This window comes from Pseudogymnoascus destructans, assembly GCF_001641265.1.
Source record: "Pseudogymnoascus destructans isolate 20631-21 unplaced genomic scaffold scaffold_4, whole genome shotgun sequence".
NCBI lineage: Eukaryota > Fungi > Ascomycota > Leotiomycetes > Thelebolales > Thelebolaceae > Pseudogymnoascus > Pseudogymnoascus destructans.
The window spans coordinates 665,128-679,783 of NW_020167523.1; the positions used below are offsets into that span (position 1 = coordinate 665,128).

At 55.0% G+C, this 14,656-nt stretch overlaps 4 protein-coding genes across 4 annotated transcripts; 2 read left to right on the forward strand and 2 right to left on the reverse strand.

Annotated features, from left to right (window-relative positions):
• Positions 1–504: 504 nt before the first annotated feature.
• VC83_01948 (uncharacterized protein) lies at positions 505–4,111 on the reverse strand (the record flags this gene model as incomplete). Its single annotated transcript, XM_024465620.1, has 2 exons — positions 863–4,111; positions 505–809 (listed from the first exon to the last, which is right to left on the reverse strand). The coding sequence occupies exons 1-2, from the start codon at positions 3,603–3,605 to the stop codon at positions 505–507; spliced, it is 3,048 nt and encodes a 1,015-aa protein (XP_024326564.1). The 5' UTR covers positions 3,606–4,111.
• Positions 4,112–5,788: 1,677 nt separating this feature from the next.
• On the reverse strand, positions 5,789–9,021 carry VC83_01949 (uncharacterized protein). The gene is made up of 2 exons (XM_024465621.1): positions 8,827–9,021; positions 5,789–8,776 (listed from the first exon to the last, which is right to left on the reverse strand). Exons 1-2 carry the CDS (start codon positions 8,945–8,947, stop codon positions 6,000–6,002), a joined length of 2,898 nt encoding a protein of 965 aa, XP_024326563.1. The 5' UTR covers positions 8,948–9,021; the 3' UTR covers positions 5,789–5,999.
• Positions 9,022–9,215: 194 nt separating this feature from the next.
• VC83_01950 (uncharacterized protein) lies at positions 9,216–10,601 on the forward strand (the record flags this gene model as incomplete). The annotated part of the gene is made up of 2 exons (XM_024465622.1): positions 9,216–9,414; positions 9,470–10,601. The coding sequence occupies 2 exons, from the start codon at positions 9,216–9,218 to the stop codon at positions 10,168–10,170; spliced, it is 900 nt and encodes a 299-aa protein (XP_024326785.1). The 3' UTR covers positions 10,171–10,601.
• On the forward strand, positions 10,602–12,955 carry CAT2 (Carnitine O-acetyltransferase mitochondrial). Its single transcript, XM_024465623.1, has 4 exons — positions 10,602–10,766; positions 10,832–10,877; positions 10,943–12,605; positions 12,655–12,955. Exons 1-4 carry the CDS (start codon positions 10,689–10,691, stop codon positions 12,779–12,781), a joined length of 1,914 nt encoding a protein of 637 aa, XP_024326786.1. The 5' UTR covers positions 10,602–10,688; the 3' UTR covers positions 12,782–12,955.
• Positions 12,956–14,656: the final 1,701 nt, after the last annotated feature.

A 14,656-nucleotide genomic window follows, 5' to 3' on the forward strand; every position in this document is an offset into this window, starting at 1 on the left:
CGTAGCACCTAGATATATCAGCTTCCCTCCAGCTCTGGGACAATTAAATTCTGCACAACCCCCCCCCTCCCAAAAAAAAGACATTAGGAATAAAATAAAATACATACATCATGATCCATTTTAAATTTTTATATATATTCCTTCAATTTTTTTTAAAAAAAACATACCCTCCCTATATATACCCTCCCCGCCTTCCCTCCCCCGTCCCCCTTCCCCCTTTTCCCTTCAAAACCCCCCAATTTCGGTAGGTTATCGAGAATAAAATATGCACAACAGAAAAAGGTATATCCATAAAAAAACCGAACTGTTGATCCCAAAAAAGGTTGATACCCAAAAAAAAAAAAAGGTTGACCCCAGAAAAAGAAGGAATTGCGCGCAAATAAGTTGGGTATATGCGCCTGTCATACACCACTCCCCCCTCTTTTCCCAAACCATCCTACCAATCCCATCCCATCCAACCCATCGAGACCCAAAACATAAAATCATAGTAATCCCATCACCCCATCATCCCCCTACCCCCCCCGCATTCGACATCCCCCTCGCCCCCCCACGCGGAACAGGCGGCAACCCCCTCGTAGGCGGCGGCGCAAGCGGTGGCCCAACCACCGCCTCCGCCGCCCTCCTACTCTTCGGCCTGCCCCCTCCCGTTGTCGAAAAAGAAGGTGATTTCAACAGCGGCGCTGATCTCTCGCCATAAGAGTTACTAATCGACGCGCCACGCTCGCGGATAACCATGCGATCCACAGCCTTCACGACGCGGCCGGTACTCACGACTCCTGCGAGGCCGCCGTAGGTGCCGTATCCGCCGCCTCCACCAGCGCCGTAAGTTGCAAACACACCCCCACCCCCACCCCCACCCCACCACCACCACCCCCCGCACCCCCGGCTTCGGCAGCAAGAGCGATGAACCCCCTACTCCCCAACGGTTTCGGCGGGACGCGGCGTTCACGCATGACGACTATTGAGTCACGCTTCTCCCTCCCATCACCCCCTCCCCCTCCTCCACCACCACCGCGGGCGATGGACATCCTCTTCCCACCCTCCCCTACTCGACCGATTGAGGTGCGTCGCTCTCTTCCGGCACCAATACCGAGACCCAAACCGGCGCCGGGTGCGCCATTAATAGAAGCCCTCTTGTCCCTCGCCGCCTGCGCCTTCGCATTCGCCCGCGCCGTATGCGGTGCAATAATCGGTGACAGAGATGGGTCGGAGAATGACGGGCCCTCGTTGGAAGCGGGTGTGGAGGAGGAGGAAGGCGGGAAGGGGTAAGAAAACATCGGTAACGGCGGCGGCGCCCCAGGACCCCCCGCCGCGTGCTCAGAGTGAGCGAGCTCAGCGATACCGAGTGAGGGGGACGTAGGTGTATGCGTCCTCGGCGGCGGGCTCAACCTCGACGTCCAATAATGAAACTGAAACTCATCATCCGACTCCCCCTCCCCCTCCGTCGGACTCGAACCCAGCCCTTGGGATGTTGGTAGCGACGCACCCCCACCCACCGCGCCCCGCGCAGCAGGCAGACTACTCGTCCTCCTCCCCGACCTCGGCGGGGGAATCGGAATAGCAGCCCCCCTCTGCATCTGTCTCCTCGCCCTCGACCTCGGGCTAAGCGCTGGAGCGGAGATTTCATCCATTAACTCATCTGAGAGCATTGCTGGTAAAGGTTGATCTTCTACGATTGAGAGACGGGTTTTTAATGCCGTGGGGGGTGTGTGGCGTTCTGGGCGGCGGGGGGGCTGCTGGGAGCAGTCGGTTGGTGGTGGTGGGGAAAGAGGGGTTGTTGTTGTGGTGGGTGCGATTATGGCGTCTAGCACCGGCGGATGGGCGCCTTGAGCGCTTTGGCGGCGTTCGCGGATGTCGGCTGCGTTGAGGTGTTGTTGTTGGTGTTGGTGCTGGTGCTGGTTGTTGCCGAATTCACCGAATCCGTAACGGTCTTCTTCGTCCTCGGCGGTGAGGGCGGGGGGGAAGGATTCGTAAATCGGCGATCGGGTAGGTGACGAGTGGCGCGAAGCGGAGGGGGAGGTGAAGAATGTGCGTCCCCCCGAGGAGCGGGGTTGGCTGTACGTATTACTATCCCGTAGCGAATCGAGGAGGTGTTCTTCGATTGAGTTCGCGCTTGCAACCGAGGAGAGGGTGTTCGTAGCGCGGCTGGGCTGCGGTGTTGCGTCGTCAGCGGGCCAGGGGGGAAGGTTGGCCGTGCGCTCATCGGTTTCCCAGGGGAGGGGGTCGTTGTTATCGTTGGGGTCGTTGTTATCGTTGGGGTCGTTGTTATCGTTGGGGTCGTTGTTATCGTGGGTGTCATTGTTATCGTTGGTGTCGTCCGAGTGCGGGGAGTAAAGGGGCTCGTTGTTTGGGGAGGGGATGGGGAAGGCGTTTGTTGTCTCGGCGAGGGGGCTGCGCGATAACTCCGGGTTGTTGTTTGCACGAGTTTCGCTGGTTGCTTCCCCCCCCAAGACGTTGATCTCGTGGCGCACGGCGGTGAGCCAGGTGTCGAGATCTTCGCCGTTGTCCATGATGAGAAGGAACTGCTTGATGGGCTTGATGTATGTCGAGTTAGACCCCGGGCGTTGCTGCGCAGGCGGCGCGGGAGTAGCTGATAGCTCGCCCGGCGTAACTGCGGCGAGCCCGTCGTAGACGGTGGTGATTTGGATAACCCAGTGCTCGCCCGGGATCACATCACTCGCAAACGCCACCGAGTGCCTACTAAGCCGAATCGACTGCTCCGGCAGCCTATTAAACGCCCCATCACACGAGAACTGCAACAAGTACCCCGCCGACGTCAACACAAAGATCTTGCGACTCCACTCCCCCTTCCCCAGCGTCTCGACAACACGCTGCCGATGCTTCTCCTTCGCCTTATCCGCCTTCGCCGGATCCGACCCAAAGCCCACGGCAGCCACATTCCTCCCGCCCTTATCGTGCGTGCTCAGGTAGATCACCGCATTCGCAGTAACCCCGCACGTCATCAGCGAGCCATGCTTCACCGCCCCCGACAACACCTTGAAGAAAGGCGGCGGCTCCCACTGCGCCGGCGGCGGCGGCGCGCTCGTCGGCGGCCTCTCGAGACTGCGCTTCGGCATCGCAGCCAGGAAGCTGTCGCGCTTCCTCGTCACAGGCTTCTCCTCGCTCTGCAGATACAGACGGCCGGCTTTGAGGACGAGCAGGGCTTTCGTGGCGAAGACCCGGGCGAGCCTCTCGCTCATCTGCGGCGGGTGGGCGCCGGTGGGTGAATCGATGAAGGACGCTCCATCCGACACGCTGGAGCCGCCATTCGTGCTGGTGCGCGATATGGAGATATCATCACTCAATTCGGTGGGCGTGAGCTCGACGCGGTGGCGCGGGCGGTCGGCGCTGATCTCCGGGATGGGCGGCGGGGAGTATGTCTGCTTCTTGGAGGAGGAGGAGGAAGACTTGCCGAACATGTTGCGTAGAGAGTTGGACTGGCGCCACTCGGATCTGCTGCTGCCGGAGCGCGAGGAGTCGACGCGCGTGAGGCTGGCGGCGTCGCTGCCGGATGGGCGAGGGGAGGAGGGCGGGGGTTTGGGCTGCCGGAAGACGCCGTGCCAGTCGCCCATGGGCACGGTGGTCGGCGCGAAGATGACGGCCATGATTCCCTCAATCTCGTCGTGAGCTCTCTCGGTTCCGTCGCAACAGGGAGGTCAGGAAATCGGATCTGTTCGATTTCTGGAATCGGGGGTGGGGTGTCCACACGTGGATATAGGTGGGATGTAGGGAGTATACTGCTGGACTGTACTGTTGTAGGTGGCGAAATCGGCGGCGTTCTGGTTGAGGCCTCCGGCTTCGCATTGATAGGACGGGACGGTTGCAAGGATGGACAATGCTGCTCACAAGAGACAGGAGTGGGACAGCCTCGGCATTATTGGGGATGTCGAGCTCGTGAAGGAATGCGGCCAGCGTTGGAAGGTAGGAACGACAAAGGCGTGCGTGGCGTGGGATGGACGCACGCAGCAGCACCGGGGCATATCACGAACCAGACGGGCCAGAGACACAGATTGAAGATTGACCTTTCTGTGGGGATATCGTGGGGAAACGCAGGGCCGCAGGAAGAAATAAATGGTTTCCGTAGTTTCCGTAGTTCCGTGATCCGTAGTTGCGTATTCTGTAGTTCTGTACGGAGTAGTTCCCTAGTTTCCCCAGTTCCCTAGTTTCCCCAGTTTCCTAGTTTCGTTTCCCTAGTTTCGTTTCCCTAGTTTCGTTTCCCTAGTTTCGTTTCCCTAGTTTCGTTTCCCTAGTTTCGTTTCCCTAGTTTCGTTTCCCTAGTTTCGTTTCCCTAGTTTTCCCCTACCTGACCCTAGTCTTCTGGTGGACTAGGACGCTAAATGCGGGTTGGATTGTGCAGTTTGTAGTAGGTAGTTTATAGTAGTAGGTAGTTAGTAGTAGTAGGTAGTTTGTAGTAGTAGGTAGTTTATAGTAGTAGTTTGTTGTTGGTGTGTTGTTGTTGGTTGTGTGCATGGGTTTGTGGGAATGCGAGTGGTTGGTTTGTGGAGGGGGTGGAGGGGGGGTGGAGGGGTGGAGGGGGGGAGGGGGTGGAATGGTTGGTTTGTGGAGGGGGTGTAGTAGGGGTGGAGGGGGGAGGGGAGGAGGGTGGAGGGGTGGAGGGGGGCTGAGAGAGGGGTGGGTCAGCCAATAGTGTAAATTGGAATGTTCACATGCCCGTAATAGCCGATAAACGAGGTTATACGCCCACACACCCCCACACCACCCACGGCTGTACTACATTACCACCCTCCCCTCCCACCAAACCGAAGCATGCGCAACAAGCAAAGCCCACCGGCTCGACGGGAGGAGGGAAAGGCTGGCTGGCTGGCTGCCTGCCTGCCTACGATAGACACAAGGCGATGGGGTAATATCTTAACACCTCCCCCAGCTTAGTGCTCACTCAGCTCCTTACCTCGATCAGGTTAGACGGTTTTGGCAATCTGACCAGTCGGCTTGACCAATGCCTGAAAAAGGAAGGTGCCCAGCCACTATATGGCAGCCTAGGCTTCGTTGGTGATAGTACTTGTACACCCCCAGTACTCGAGTAGCTACTATTACCTAGGCCTGAAGTAGTAATATAAGAATACGGTACTCCCCCCTCCCCACCCTTCCTTCACTCTCCACAAGGCCCTAGGCTATCCCTGAATACCACCACCACCACCACCACCACCACCACCACCACCACCACGACAAAGTGCACGCGTGGCACCTTTCCTCTCTCACATGCCCCATCACCTACCTACTTTCTCTATATGAGAATTCATATAGACCCCCCCCCCATCTCCAACTTCCTGTCAATGGAAAATCCTGCTACAGATCGAAGATCCCGCCTCCCCCACCACTTGATTGAGGAAAGAAGGAGGTGGGCGGAGTACATGTGCCGCTGGATGACGGGGGAGTGATGTGGGGAGAGTAATGTGGGGAGAGTACTGTGGGGAGAGTGCTGTGGGGAGAGTGCCCTGGAGAGAGTACTGTGGGGAGAGTGCCCTGGAGAGAGTGCCCTGGAGAGAGTGCTCTGGAGAGTGCCCTGGAGAGAGTGCCCTGGAGAGAGTGCTCTGGAGAGTGCCCTGGAGAGAGTGCCCGAGAGTGCCCTGGAGAGTGCCATGGAGAGTGCCGTGGAGATGCAGGGCTGACGTGAGCTGTTTGTGACATGAGCTGTTTGTGACATGAGCTGTTTGTGACATGAGCTGTTTGTGACGTGGGACAGAAAAGCGACAGACCGAACATGGTGCGCGCGCCCTGACAGTGCTGTTGTGGGGACGGAGGGTTGGGGATGGTAGGGCTGACGTGAGCTGTTTGTGACGTGGGACAGAAAGGCGACACCGTCTTCCAAACGCATCGTGCTTGCCAGAGGGGGAAGTGCATTGTCCATGTGTATCATGTGGGTAGTGTTGACTACTACTTGTCTCCTTTCTTTGTGGATAGGAAGGAGGTGGAGGTGGGTGAAGATGTGTCTTCACACAGATAATGATCCAGACTCGCACCCACCACACATCTCCAACCTAACTATAATACCCCGACCCCTCCAACCTCCCCAGCAACCCCCCCACCACATCCTCCCTCCCCACCTCCTCGAGGTCAAACAATCCTCCTCCCTCTCCATATCCACCCCCCTCTCCTCTCAAAACTCCTCTCTTCTCTTCCATCCCGCGACAAATGCCTATGAACACCTTGACTTTACTCCTAAAGAGTTTGTAGAGGTCTCCTACCCCATTCCCCTCATCACCAGCACGGCTCGCACCAGCAGCCCACCCCCCAAACCCCAAAACACACCCAAGAACCCCCTCCAACACGCCTCTCACCACTGATTGTCTACCCCTAAGGAAGAGAACACCCATCATACGCTCTAGTACGCGTTCGTGGTATCGACGTAGTCCCTCCACCCCCTCCCCAGCCGCGAGCCCAACGCCACCAGGCTGAAGACACTCCTCAACCTCCCTCATCTTCGCCTCCATCACCCCCCACGCCGCCGTAACGCCAGATTCGAAGTGCGAGCAGATCGCGTTGACAACATGTTGCGCTTCGTTCCTAAACCTCGCCGCACACCTCCCGCTCCTCCCCTTCCAGGTTTTGGAAGCACGAAACAACTCCCCCATCACAAACCGAACCCTCAAACACCGCAATAGAGCGCCGAAGGCACGGTCATACATGTGCAAACTCTCCGGCGTGATAACCGCATCCAGCGGGGCGGGGGGTTTGTAGACTAACCTCAGGAAATCGAGGGCGGAGAGCGAGGAGGGGTCGAGACAGGCTCCGATCTCGGCGGAGGTCATGTGGCGGACGCCGAAGGAGAGGTCGCCTGGTAGCATAGTCGGTGCGGTGTACGTCCCCACCCTTCCACCTATCTCAAATGCTGGTGAGGAGGAGGATGTAGATGGCCTTGAAGGCGCGCGGGGCGTAGTGGCGGCGTAACTTTCGCTCAGGACACCGGAGAGAACGAGGCGTAACTCTGAACCACCTGGTGGCCAACTCGCCTCCCCCCCGCACCCCCCTCCCCACCTTCCCCTCCCGCCGAGACGTAACCCCATAACCCCCTCCCTCACCACCCCGCGCTGCCTCTCCGCAGTCCCCAGATCGGGATCGAACAGCGCGTGCGCGAGACGGGACGCGAATACCCCAGAGCCGAGGAGGGAGAAGGAGCGGTGCAGGGAGAGGTGGGTAGAGAGGTTGGAGCGGAGGAGGAGGGAGAGGGTGGCGTGGGAGAGGTGGGTGGAGAGGGGGGTTAGGAGGGGAGAGAGCGAGAGGTGGGGGGTTAGGGGGAGGGGGAGGGGGAGGGGTGTGAGGGCGGAAATTGATGAGGTGGGAGCGGTGGTGAGGTGGGTTGTGAGGAGGTTGGTGAGGGTTGAAGTCGGGGTGAGAGGTGGGGTGGTTAGGGTGTTGAGGGAGGCGAGGAGGTGGGCTTGCATTTCCTCAGCGGGTTTGCCGAAGAGGTTGAGTTCTTCCTTTTCCTCTGCTGGTGGTGCGAGGCATGGCGGCGAGGTCGTAGTGCCAGATGTCGAGTATTTCTCTATCGCAGCAGTGAGGTCCTTTTCATACTGCCTAGCCCTCTCCCCAATCGCCTCGATATTCCGCCACGAGAACTCCCACTCCAACACCGGCTTCGCAGCGGCGGTGGTGACGAAATCCCCCCTCGCCAACGGATGTTCAGGCTGATGCTCCCTCAACAATCTCAGACTCCTCCCCGCCTCGAATAAGATCTGCATATCCCCCTCCGGCATAAACGACGGGACCCTCGCCTCATCAAGCACGAAGTCAGGAGTCCGGATCTCCATCCCCTGCTCATCGATCCAGAGCCTATCCTCCGCCTTCACAAAGCTCTTCCCCACGCTCCCCTTGACGAGGGGCATACCTGTCTCGCGCTGGATACCGAGCCATTCCCCCGCAAAGTCTAAGAACGGGCGGGAGACGCGGGAAAGCACTTCGAGGAGGATAGTCTGTGTGGAGTCTGTCCTGTGCTCGGTCTGTTCAATGAATTGAAGGAGGTTGGAGAGCATTACTTCGTCATTCTGGGCGGATCCAGCGGCGACGATTAGCTCGTGGAAGATGGTGAGGAGGTGGGAGACGGGCCGGAAGAGGGATTGTAGTTTGAGGATGCTTTGGAGGGAGGAGGCGGGGATGTTGAGGTGCGATTGGAGGGTTGAGAGGACGGTTCCTATGGCGTCGGCCAGGGCGATGCGGCCGGGTGAGCGGTGTTTGAGGTAGGCTTTGTCGGTGAAGGAGCGCAGGGCTTTGGTGGTATTGCCGCAGCGGAGGAAGAGCGCTGTGACGTCGTGGGTGAGCTCGGTGCTGCAGCCGGATGTACGGACGGATTTCAGTGTGCATTCAAACTCTTTTGTCTCTTCGTTCCAAGTAAATAGCACTGAGTCCCTGCCCAGGCCTAATGCCAGTAGCGACGATGCGTATGTCGAACCGCTGACAACAACTGCATCTTGGTTGTCGATTTGGAGGGGGCTTGTGTCGTCGGCGACTGCGGCGTCGAATAGTTGCGGTCCTCCTTCCGAGACGTAGCAAGTTTGTGGTGCCTCCTCCCTTTGCTCGTCAAATGCGTCCCATGTGAGATAATTTGCGCTCTTCAGCTCCTCCTCGGGCGCAAAGGACCATATATCAACATATCCGTCATCGGCTTCATTGTTTATTTCCTCGCCCCTTTCACTCAAAGGCGGCGGCGTGCTGGTGGAGATGATTGAAGGCTCTGGGTTTTCGAAGGGAAAATCGGCTAAGGCAAAGAAGTTGCCTCCTCCATGGCTGAGGCTCTGTTCCGGTAGTTTCTCACTGATATCTATGCATCATTAGCATGGACAACGAAGTCGGTTGTTCAAGCGCTATTACCGTCGACTTTAAGTTGCGAGAACAGGAAACTGTACGAGTCCCCGGACTCTGGAAAATATTTCGACGATGCCCATAGATCTGGGATCGCAAAGGCGTTCCCCGGATCGTCGCCGTCCTTCATTTTGTATTTATGTTGACTCTAATGCTTCACTTTCATTCGGTGGACGCGTCTCGTCACGACAAGTGATGCAGCAGCGGTTGTTCCCGGCGCTAGTGTCGGCCTTGCATGGTGAAGCCCAAGGCTGAAGGCGCAACAGTCAGAAAACCCAAACAGATTTCCATCAGACCCTCGATCTACAACACCAATTCCTGAAGCACAAACAATTCTTTGCGCTCTGTATATTCATCCTACAGCTAGCGACACCGGTCAATTCTGGCTGATCCTCAAAATGCCGCCACGAAAGAAGACTAGGGGTGGTGGGCGCATGGCGTCAACTCCTGGCCATGATGAGGGGGATTCCATGGCTGTCGACACACCAGAAGAGCAGGAATCGCCTGACAAGCCAGCATATGATCCATTACAAGACCCATGGACCGATGAGCAGGAGACCTCACTATATAAAGGCATAATCAGGTGGAAGCCAGCAGGTAAGACCCCTACTTCTTTCACGTGGGAAATGGGCAACAACTAAGTGGTCTCGAGGCATGCACAAACACTTTCGCATGATCGCGCTATCAGAATACCTCCGAAATCACGGATACAAGGCAGACGTGCACACGAGGATACCTGGAATATGGGAGAAGTTGGGCCGATTATACAACCTGGAGCTCATCGATGAGCGCGAGAACACGCTAGACTTCGCCGAGGACGAAACCGGAGAGGACAAATTCCTGGAATTCTCCTTACCAGAAGACGAATTCGGTGGGATGATGTGGGCTCGAGGCCAAGTGTCCAGCGAGGCGCTTTCCTCTCCGCCCCAGATAAATGCGCCGCCAGATCTCCCGCCGCCCAAGAAGCGCAGGCGCGGCGAAGCGGCCTCAAACCGAGCCAGCACTGTCGAGGATACGGATGATGCGCAGACATCGCCGCCGCCGCCCTCCTCGGCGACTCGGCCTGGTCGTGGCCGAGGCGGACGACGTGGTCGCGGGCGAGGGGTTGGACGGGGCAGGGAGTCGAGTGAGAGGCAGGCGAGCAAGGAGACAACAGCTGAGCCTACGGACCAGGAAGAGGTCGAGGAGACGGGGGATGATGGAGATGAAGACGAGGCGGAAACAGCGGAAGAGACCGCTGAGGACGGGAGTCCTTCTCCGCAACCTGACAGCACAAGAGGTCGGGGTAAGGGAGGCAGGGGAGGCGGCAGAGGGCAAGGCAAGAATCGGCGTGGAAGGAAGCGGGCTAAGTAACCTAGGTGGTACTTGTTTATACGCTGTATATCTACTCAAAATGTTCATACAATTTATGAGGTTGAGAACTTGAAGCTGTATATACTGCCTTCGCTATATCACGATTGACGGCGCCGGAATAACCAAAACTCCGAGGCGGCTGCACCCGGCTGTTATCATGTATGTGGATGTATCTTTCCTTACACGTGGCCGTGTGTTGATGATTAAAATTCACAGTATGATTGCCTCAAGGATGGTCGATTTGGTGATTCCGAAGATGCCGTACTATAAGTGTACCATAATGTAAATAATCATATGTACCCAGTGGCAAATTGTGGAGTTTGTTGTATTGTATACAGGCCGACATGCTGGAAAGGCGGCGGGTTGGAAAAGCCGAGGCTCAATCCCCAACCCACTCCGAAGCCGAAGACATCCAACTAGTAAATGACGCTCGGTACACACCTCCCAAAATTATTTACGTGTGATATCTCATTTCAACCCTCTTTCCCTTCTCCCCGTTTATATCCAAGTCGTGAGGCATGTTGAACGTGTTTGCAAAGAGCCGTGTGTCGTCATCTGCGCTGAGAAGTGGTTTACAGTCTATGCGAACGTCTAGAGTAAGTCCAGAACACGTAGCTTGCAACGAGCTCGAGAATCCCGCAGAAGCTGACAATTTTTACAGATAATTACTCCAGCCATGACACGAAGCAACAGCTCTCTGCCAGCTGGTATGTCTTCCTCGCCGCTTGAAGCGTTGCCCGCCCCCATGGAGCACATGCTAACCCGCAGACAGGCTACAAAGAGGATAACTCGAAGGGTCCTATGCTCCGATTTGAGGAGTCTCTCCCCAAGCTCCCAGTGCCAACTCTAGAGGAGACGGCGGCGCGCTATGTGAAGTCCGTTCACCCGCTCGTGTCGGCGACCGAGTTCGAGCACACAAAGAAGGTCGTTGCCGATTTCATCCAGCCCGGCGGCATCGGCGAGAAGCTTCAGAAGAAGCTGATCGCCCGCCGCGAGGACCCCAAGACCGCCAACTGGATCTACGAGTGGTGGAACGACGCTGCATACCTCTCATACCGTGACCCCGTCGTGCCATACGTTAGCTACTTCTACTCACATCGCGATGATCGCAGGCGGCGCGACCCGTCCAAACGCGCTGCTGCCATCACCACCTCCGCTCTGGAGTTCAAGAAGCAGGTGGACTTGGGAACTCTCGAGCCGGAGTACATGAAGAAGCTTCCAATTTCCATGGACAGCTACAAGTGGATGTTCAACTGCAGCCGTGTCGCAGCCAAGCCGGCTGACTATCCCATCAAGTTCAACCACGAGGAGCACAAGTACATCGCTGTGGTCCGCAAGAACCAGTTCTACAAGGTCTTCACTGAGGCCGACGGCCAGCAGCTCAACACTGCTGAGCTCGAGGCTCAGTTCCGCCGCATCTACGAGATCGCCGAGACCGTCCCCGCCGTCGGTGCCCTCACCTCCGAGAACCGCGACATCTGGACCGACGCCCGCGAGGTCCTCCTCAAGGCCCACCCAGCCAACGCTAAGGCTCTGGAGGCCATTGAGGCCGCCTCTTTCGTCGTCTGCCTTGATGATGCCGCACCCGTCACCCTCGAGGAGCGCGCGCACCAGTACTGGCACGGTGATGGCAAGAACCGCTGGTTCGACAAACCCATCCAGTTCATCATAAACGACAACGGAACCTCCGGCTTCATGGGCGAGCACAGCATGATGGACGGCACCCCCACCCACCGCCTGAACGACTACGTCAACGACGTCATCTTCAACAACAAGCTCGACTTCTCCGCCACCAACGTGCGCTCCTCCCTCCCCGAGCCCGCCCCCGTCAAGTTCCACGTCACCAAGGAAGTCGCCTCCGAGATCCACCGCGCCGAGAAGGACTTCGCCGATGTCATCGGCCAGCACGAGCTCCGCGTCCAGGCCTACCAGGGCTACGGAAAGGGCCTGATCAAGAAGTTCAAGTGCTCCCCCGACGCATACGTGCAGATGATCATCCAGCTCGCGTACTTCAAGATGTTCGGCAAGAACCGCGGTACCTACGAGTCCGCCGCCACTCGCCGCTTCCAGCTCGGCCGCACCGAGACTACCCGTACTGTGTCTGACGACTCGGTCGCTTTCTGCAAGGCTATAAGCAATGCGGATAACGACTCCAAGACTACCGTTGAGCTTTTCCGCAAGGCTATCAACTCCCACCTCGAGTACATCGCTGCTGCGTCTGACGGGAAGGGTGTCGACCGCCACCTGTTCGGTCTTAAGAAGCTCTTGGCGCCCGGAGAGGAGCTGCCAGCTATCTACAAGGACCCAGCGTTCTCGTACTCTAGCAAATGGTTCATCTCCAGCTCGCAGCTGAGCTCCGAGTACTTCAACGGCTACGGATGGTCGCAGGTTGTTGATGACGGATGGGGAATCGCCTACATGATCAACGAGAACAGGTAGGCACATTCTATAATTCTAAATTTGAATCATACTGACTATATACAGCTTGCAATTCAACGTCGTTTCCAAGGGCCTTGGCAGCGAGAGGATGAGCTTCTACCTCAACGAGGCGGCTGGTGATATCCGCGACCTGATGCTCCCAACTCTCGAGGCGCCGAAGGCTAAGTTGTAGATGTGGACTGAAGGGTGCTGGGAGCAGCAAGGTGTAGACGAACGTAGATGCTGGTGGTGTGATGTATATCCTCACTGCGGGTTTTTTGTATATTATGGTGGAAAGCGTATGGGATGAGGGAATGGGACAAGCATTAGATAGCTTATACATAAACATCATCTATTCATTTGACTGCATAATAGCCAATCTCTTTAACTCTCAGGAAACTAGCGTGACTAGGCTAGTTGATAGTTGCAGAAACTAGTGGATATTAGACAGTTGAGCTATCCATCAACTACAGTTCCCACGCGATAAGTCATATAATAATTCCTCTAGATAATATCGAGATATACTGAATATCGAGTAATGAAACCATTACGTAAGCCAAACGTCATAATGTGCCCTAAATGCCCTCATTTGCCCTTTTGACCACTAATTCCCTTTCTATACGCTCTAAAGAACAGAGCGTAGCTGCCGGCTCCCTTATCAGCCACTATTCCTAGTTTCTATAAAGTCAATTAGAACTTAGAGGGCTTGTAGAACTGCCTACGTAGAATGAACCACTGGCAGTCTAAGCTCCTCCCTATCGTTATCATCTTGACCTTCATTAGGAGGCTAGATATATTGTTCAATGACCTCTCATAGTACTATATCCCCCTCACTATCTTGAATACCCTCTTGTATTGTCTCCTCCGCTAGGTTTAGAAAGTTTGAAAGGTCCATCGCATTGTGAATTCAGCTGTGCTGTTGCACTTGGTTGTAAAGGTCAGTAAGAGGCAGAATGTGCTCGAGAGGAAGTTGGATTAGGTTTTTGATAATTGTGCTTTTGCAGAAGCAGTTGTAGATAGTCGTATTTAAGACATCGTAATACCATGATCGGATGATCAGCGAAGGGCAAGGTGTAAGTTAATAGTTTTAAGAGGATCTTCATTGCTATCAAAGGTGTTTAGCATGAACACAGCCATTGTGGACGATAATGAGCTTTAAGGGAGGTAATAATGCCTTGATTAAGGGCCTAGAATCAACTTGTTGCATTTGCTAGTAGCTAGATAATTCGTATATTTAAGGGCAAAGGCGTGGTTTCGACAGCAGCAATATGTGCTAAAAAGTTGTCCATTGTTAGCAGAATCTGTCTATAAGAGCCTATATGTAAATAGAAAGCTCTTAGCCATTCTGCTATAATAAACTAATTCATCTAAGCCTTCTTGTTCCATCGCTAATAACCTCCCATTGCTTTAACATTAATATACTAGAGTGCTCAAGGTTTCTTTGCCTTTCTAATAAACTAAAGTGGCATCTAATCAGCTCCCATATAGTTTGTATAACAAACAACTGATTTCGCGCCTTGTCCTTCTTAAATCCTAGCTGTGATATTGTTAAAAGACCCTTTAAAGGAGTCAGCTTTTAAAAGAGCCTAGTTTTGTCTATGTTATAAATGTCCTCCTCTTGATATTCCCCTGCTATTGTCTATATCCCCTTTATTTCTTCCTCTGCTTATGTAGGAACTAAGCTTGCTTCGCTATGTTAAGTATAACTCTTAATCTTATGTCGTCTTTTAAAATTCAAAACCTAGCCTTAAGAGAATTGAGGCGTAGGCTAGTTGTGGTATTATAGAAGTTGCTCCTAAATCGTTTTAGCACGTAGTTGTAGTATATTGGTGCTTGTAACTCCTCCCTTGCTTTTAATAAGCTGCTGCCATTTAAAGAGGACTGCTTTAAGGTTAGGCTAGGCAACAGCTTTACGACGTTGAGTTGATTGCTAAATTGTGTTAAGAGGTATTGTATCGAGGTTGACGTATCGAGAGCTTAAAGATTTAGAGACTGTTAACTGTCAAATACAATAGCTAAAGGTTCTAAAGAACCAGTTAATAGAGTTGCGAAGGCTTTGGTGACTAGT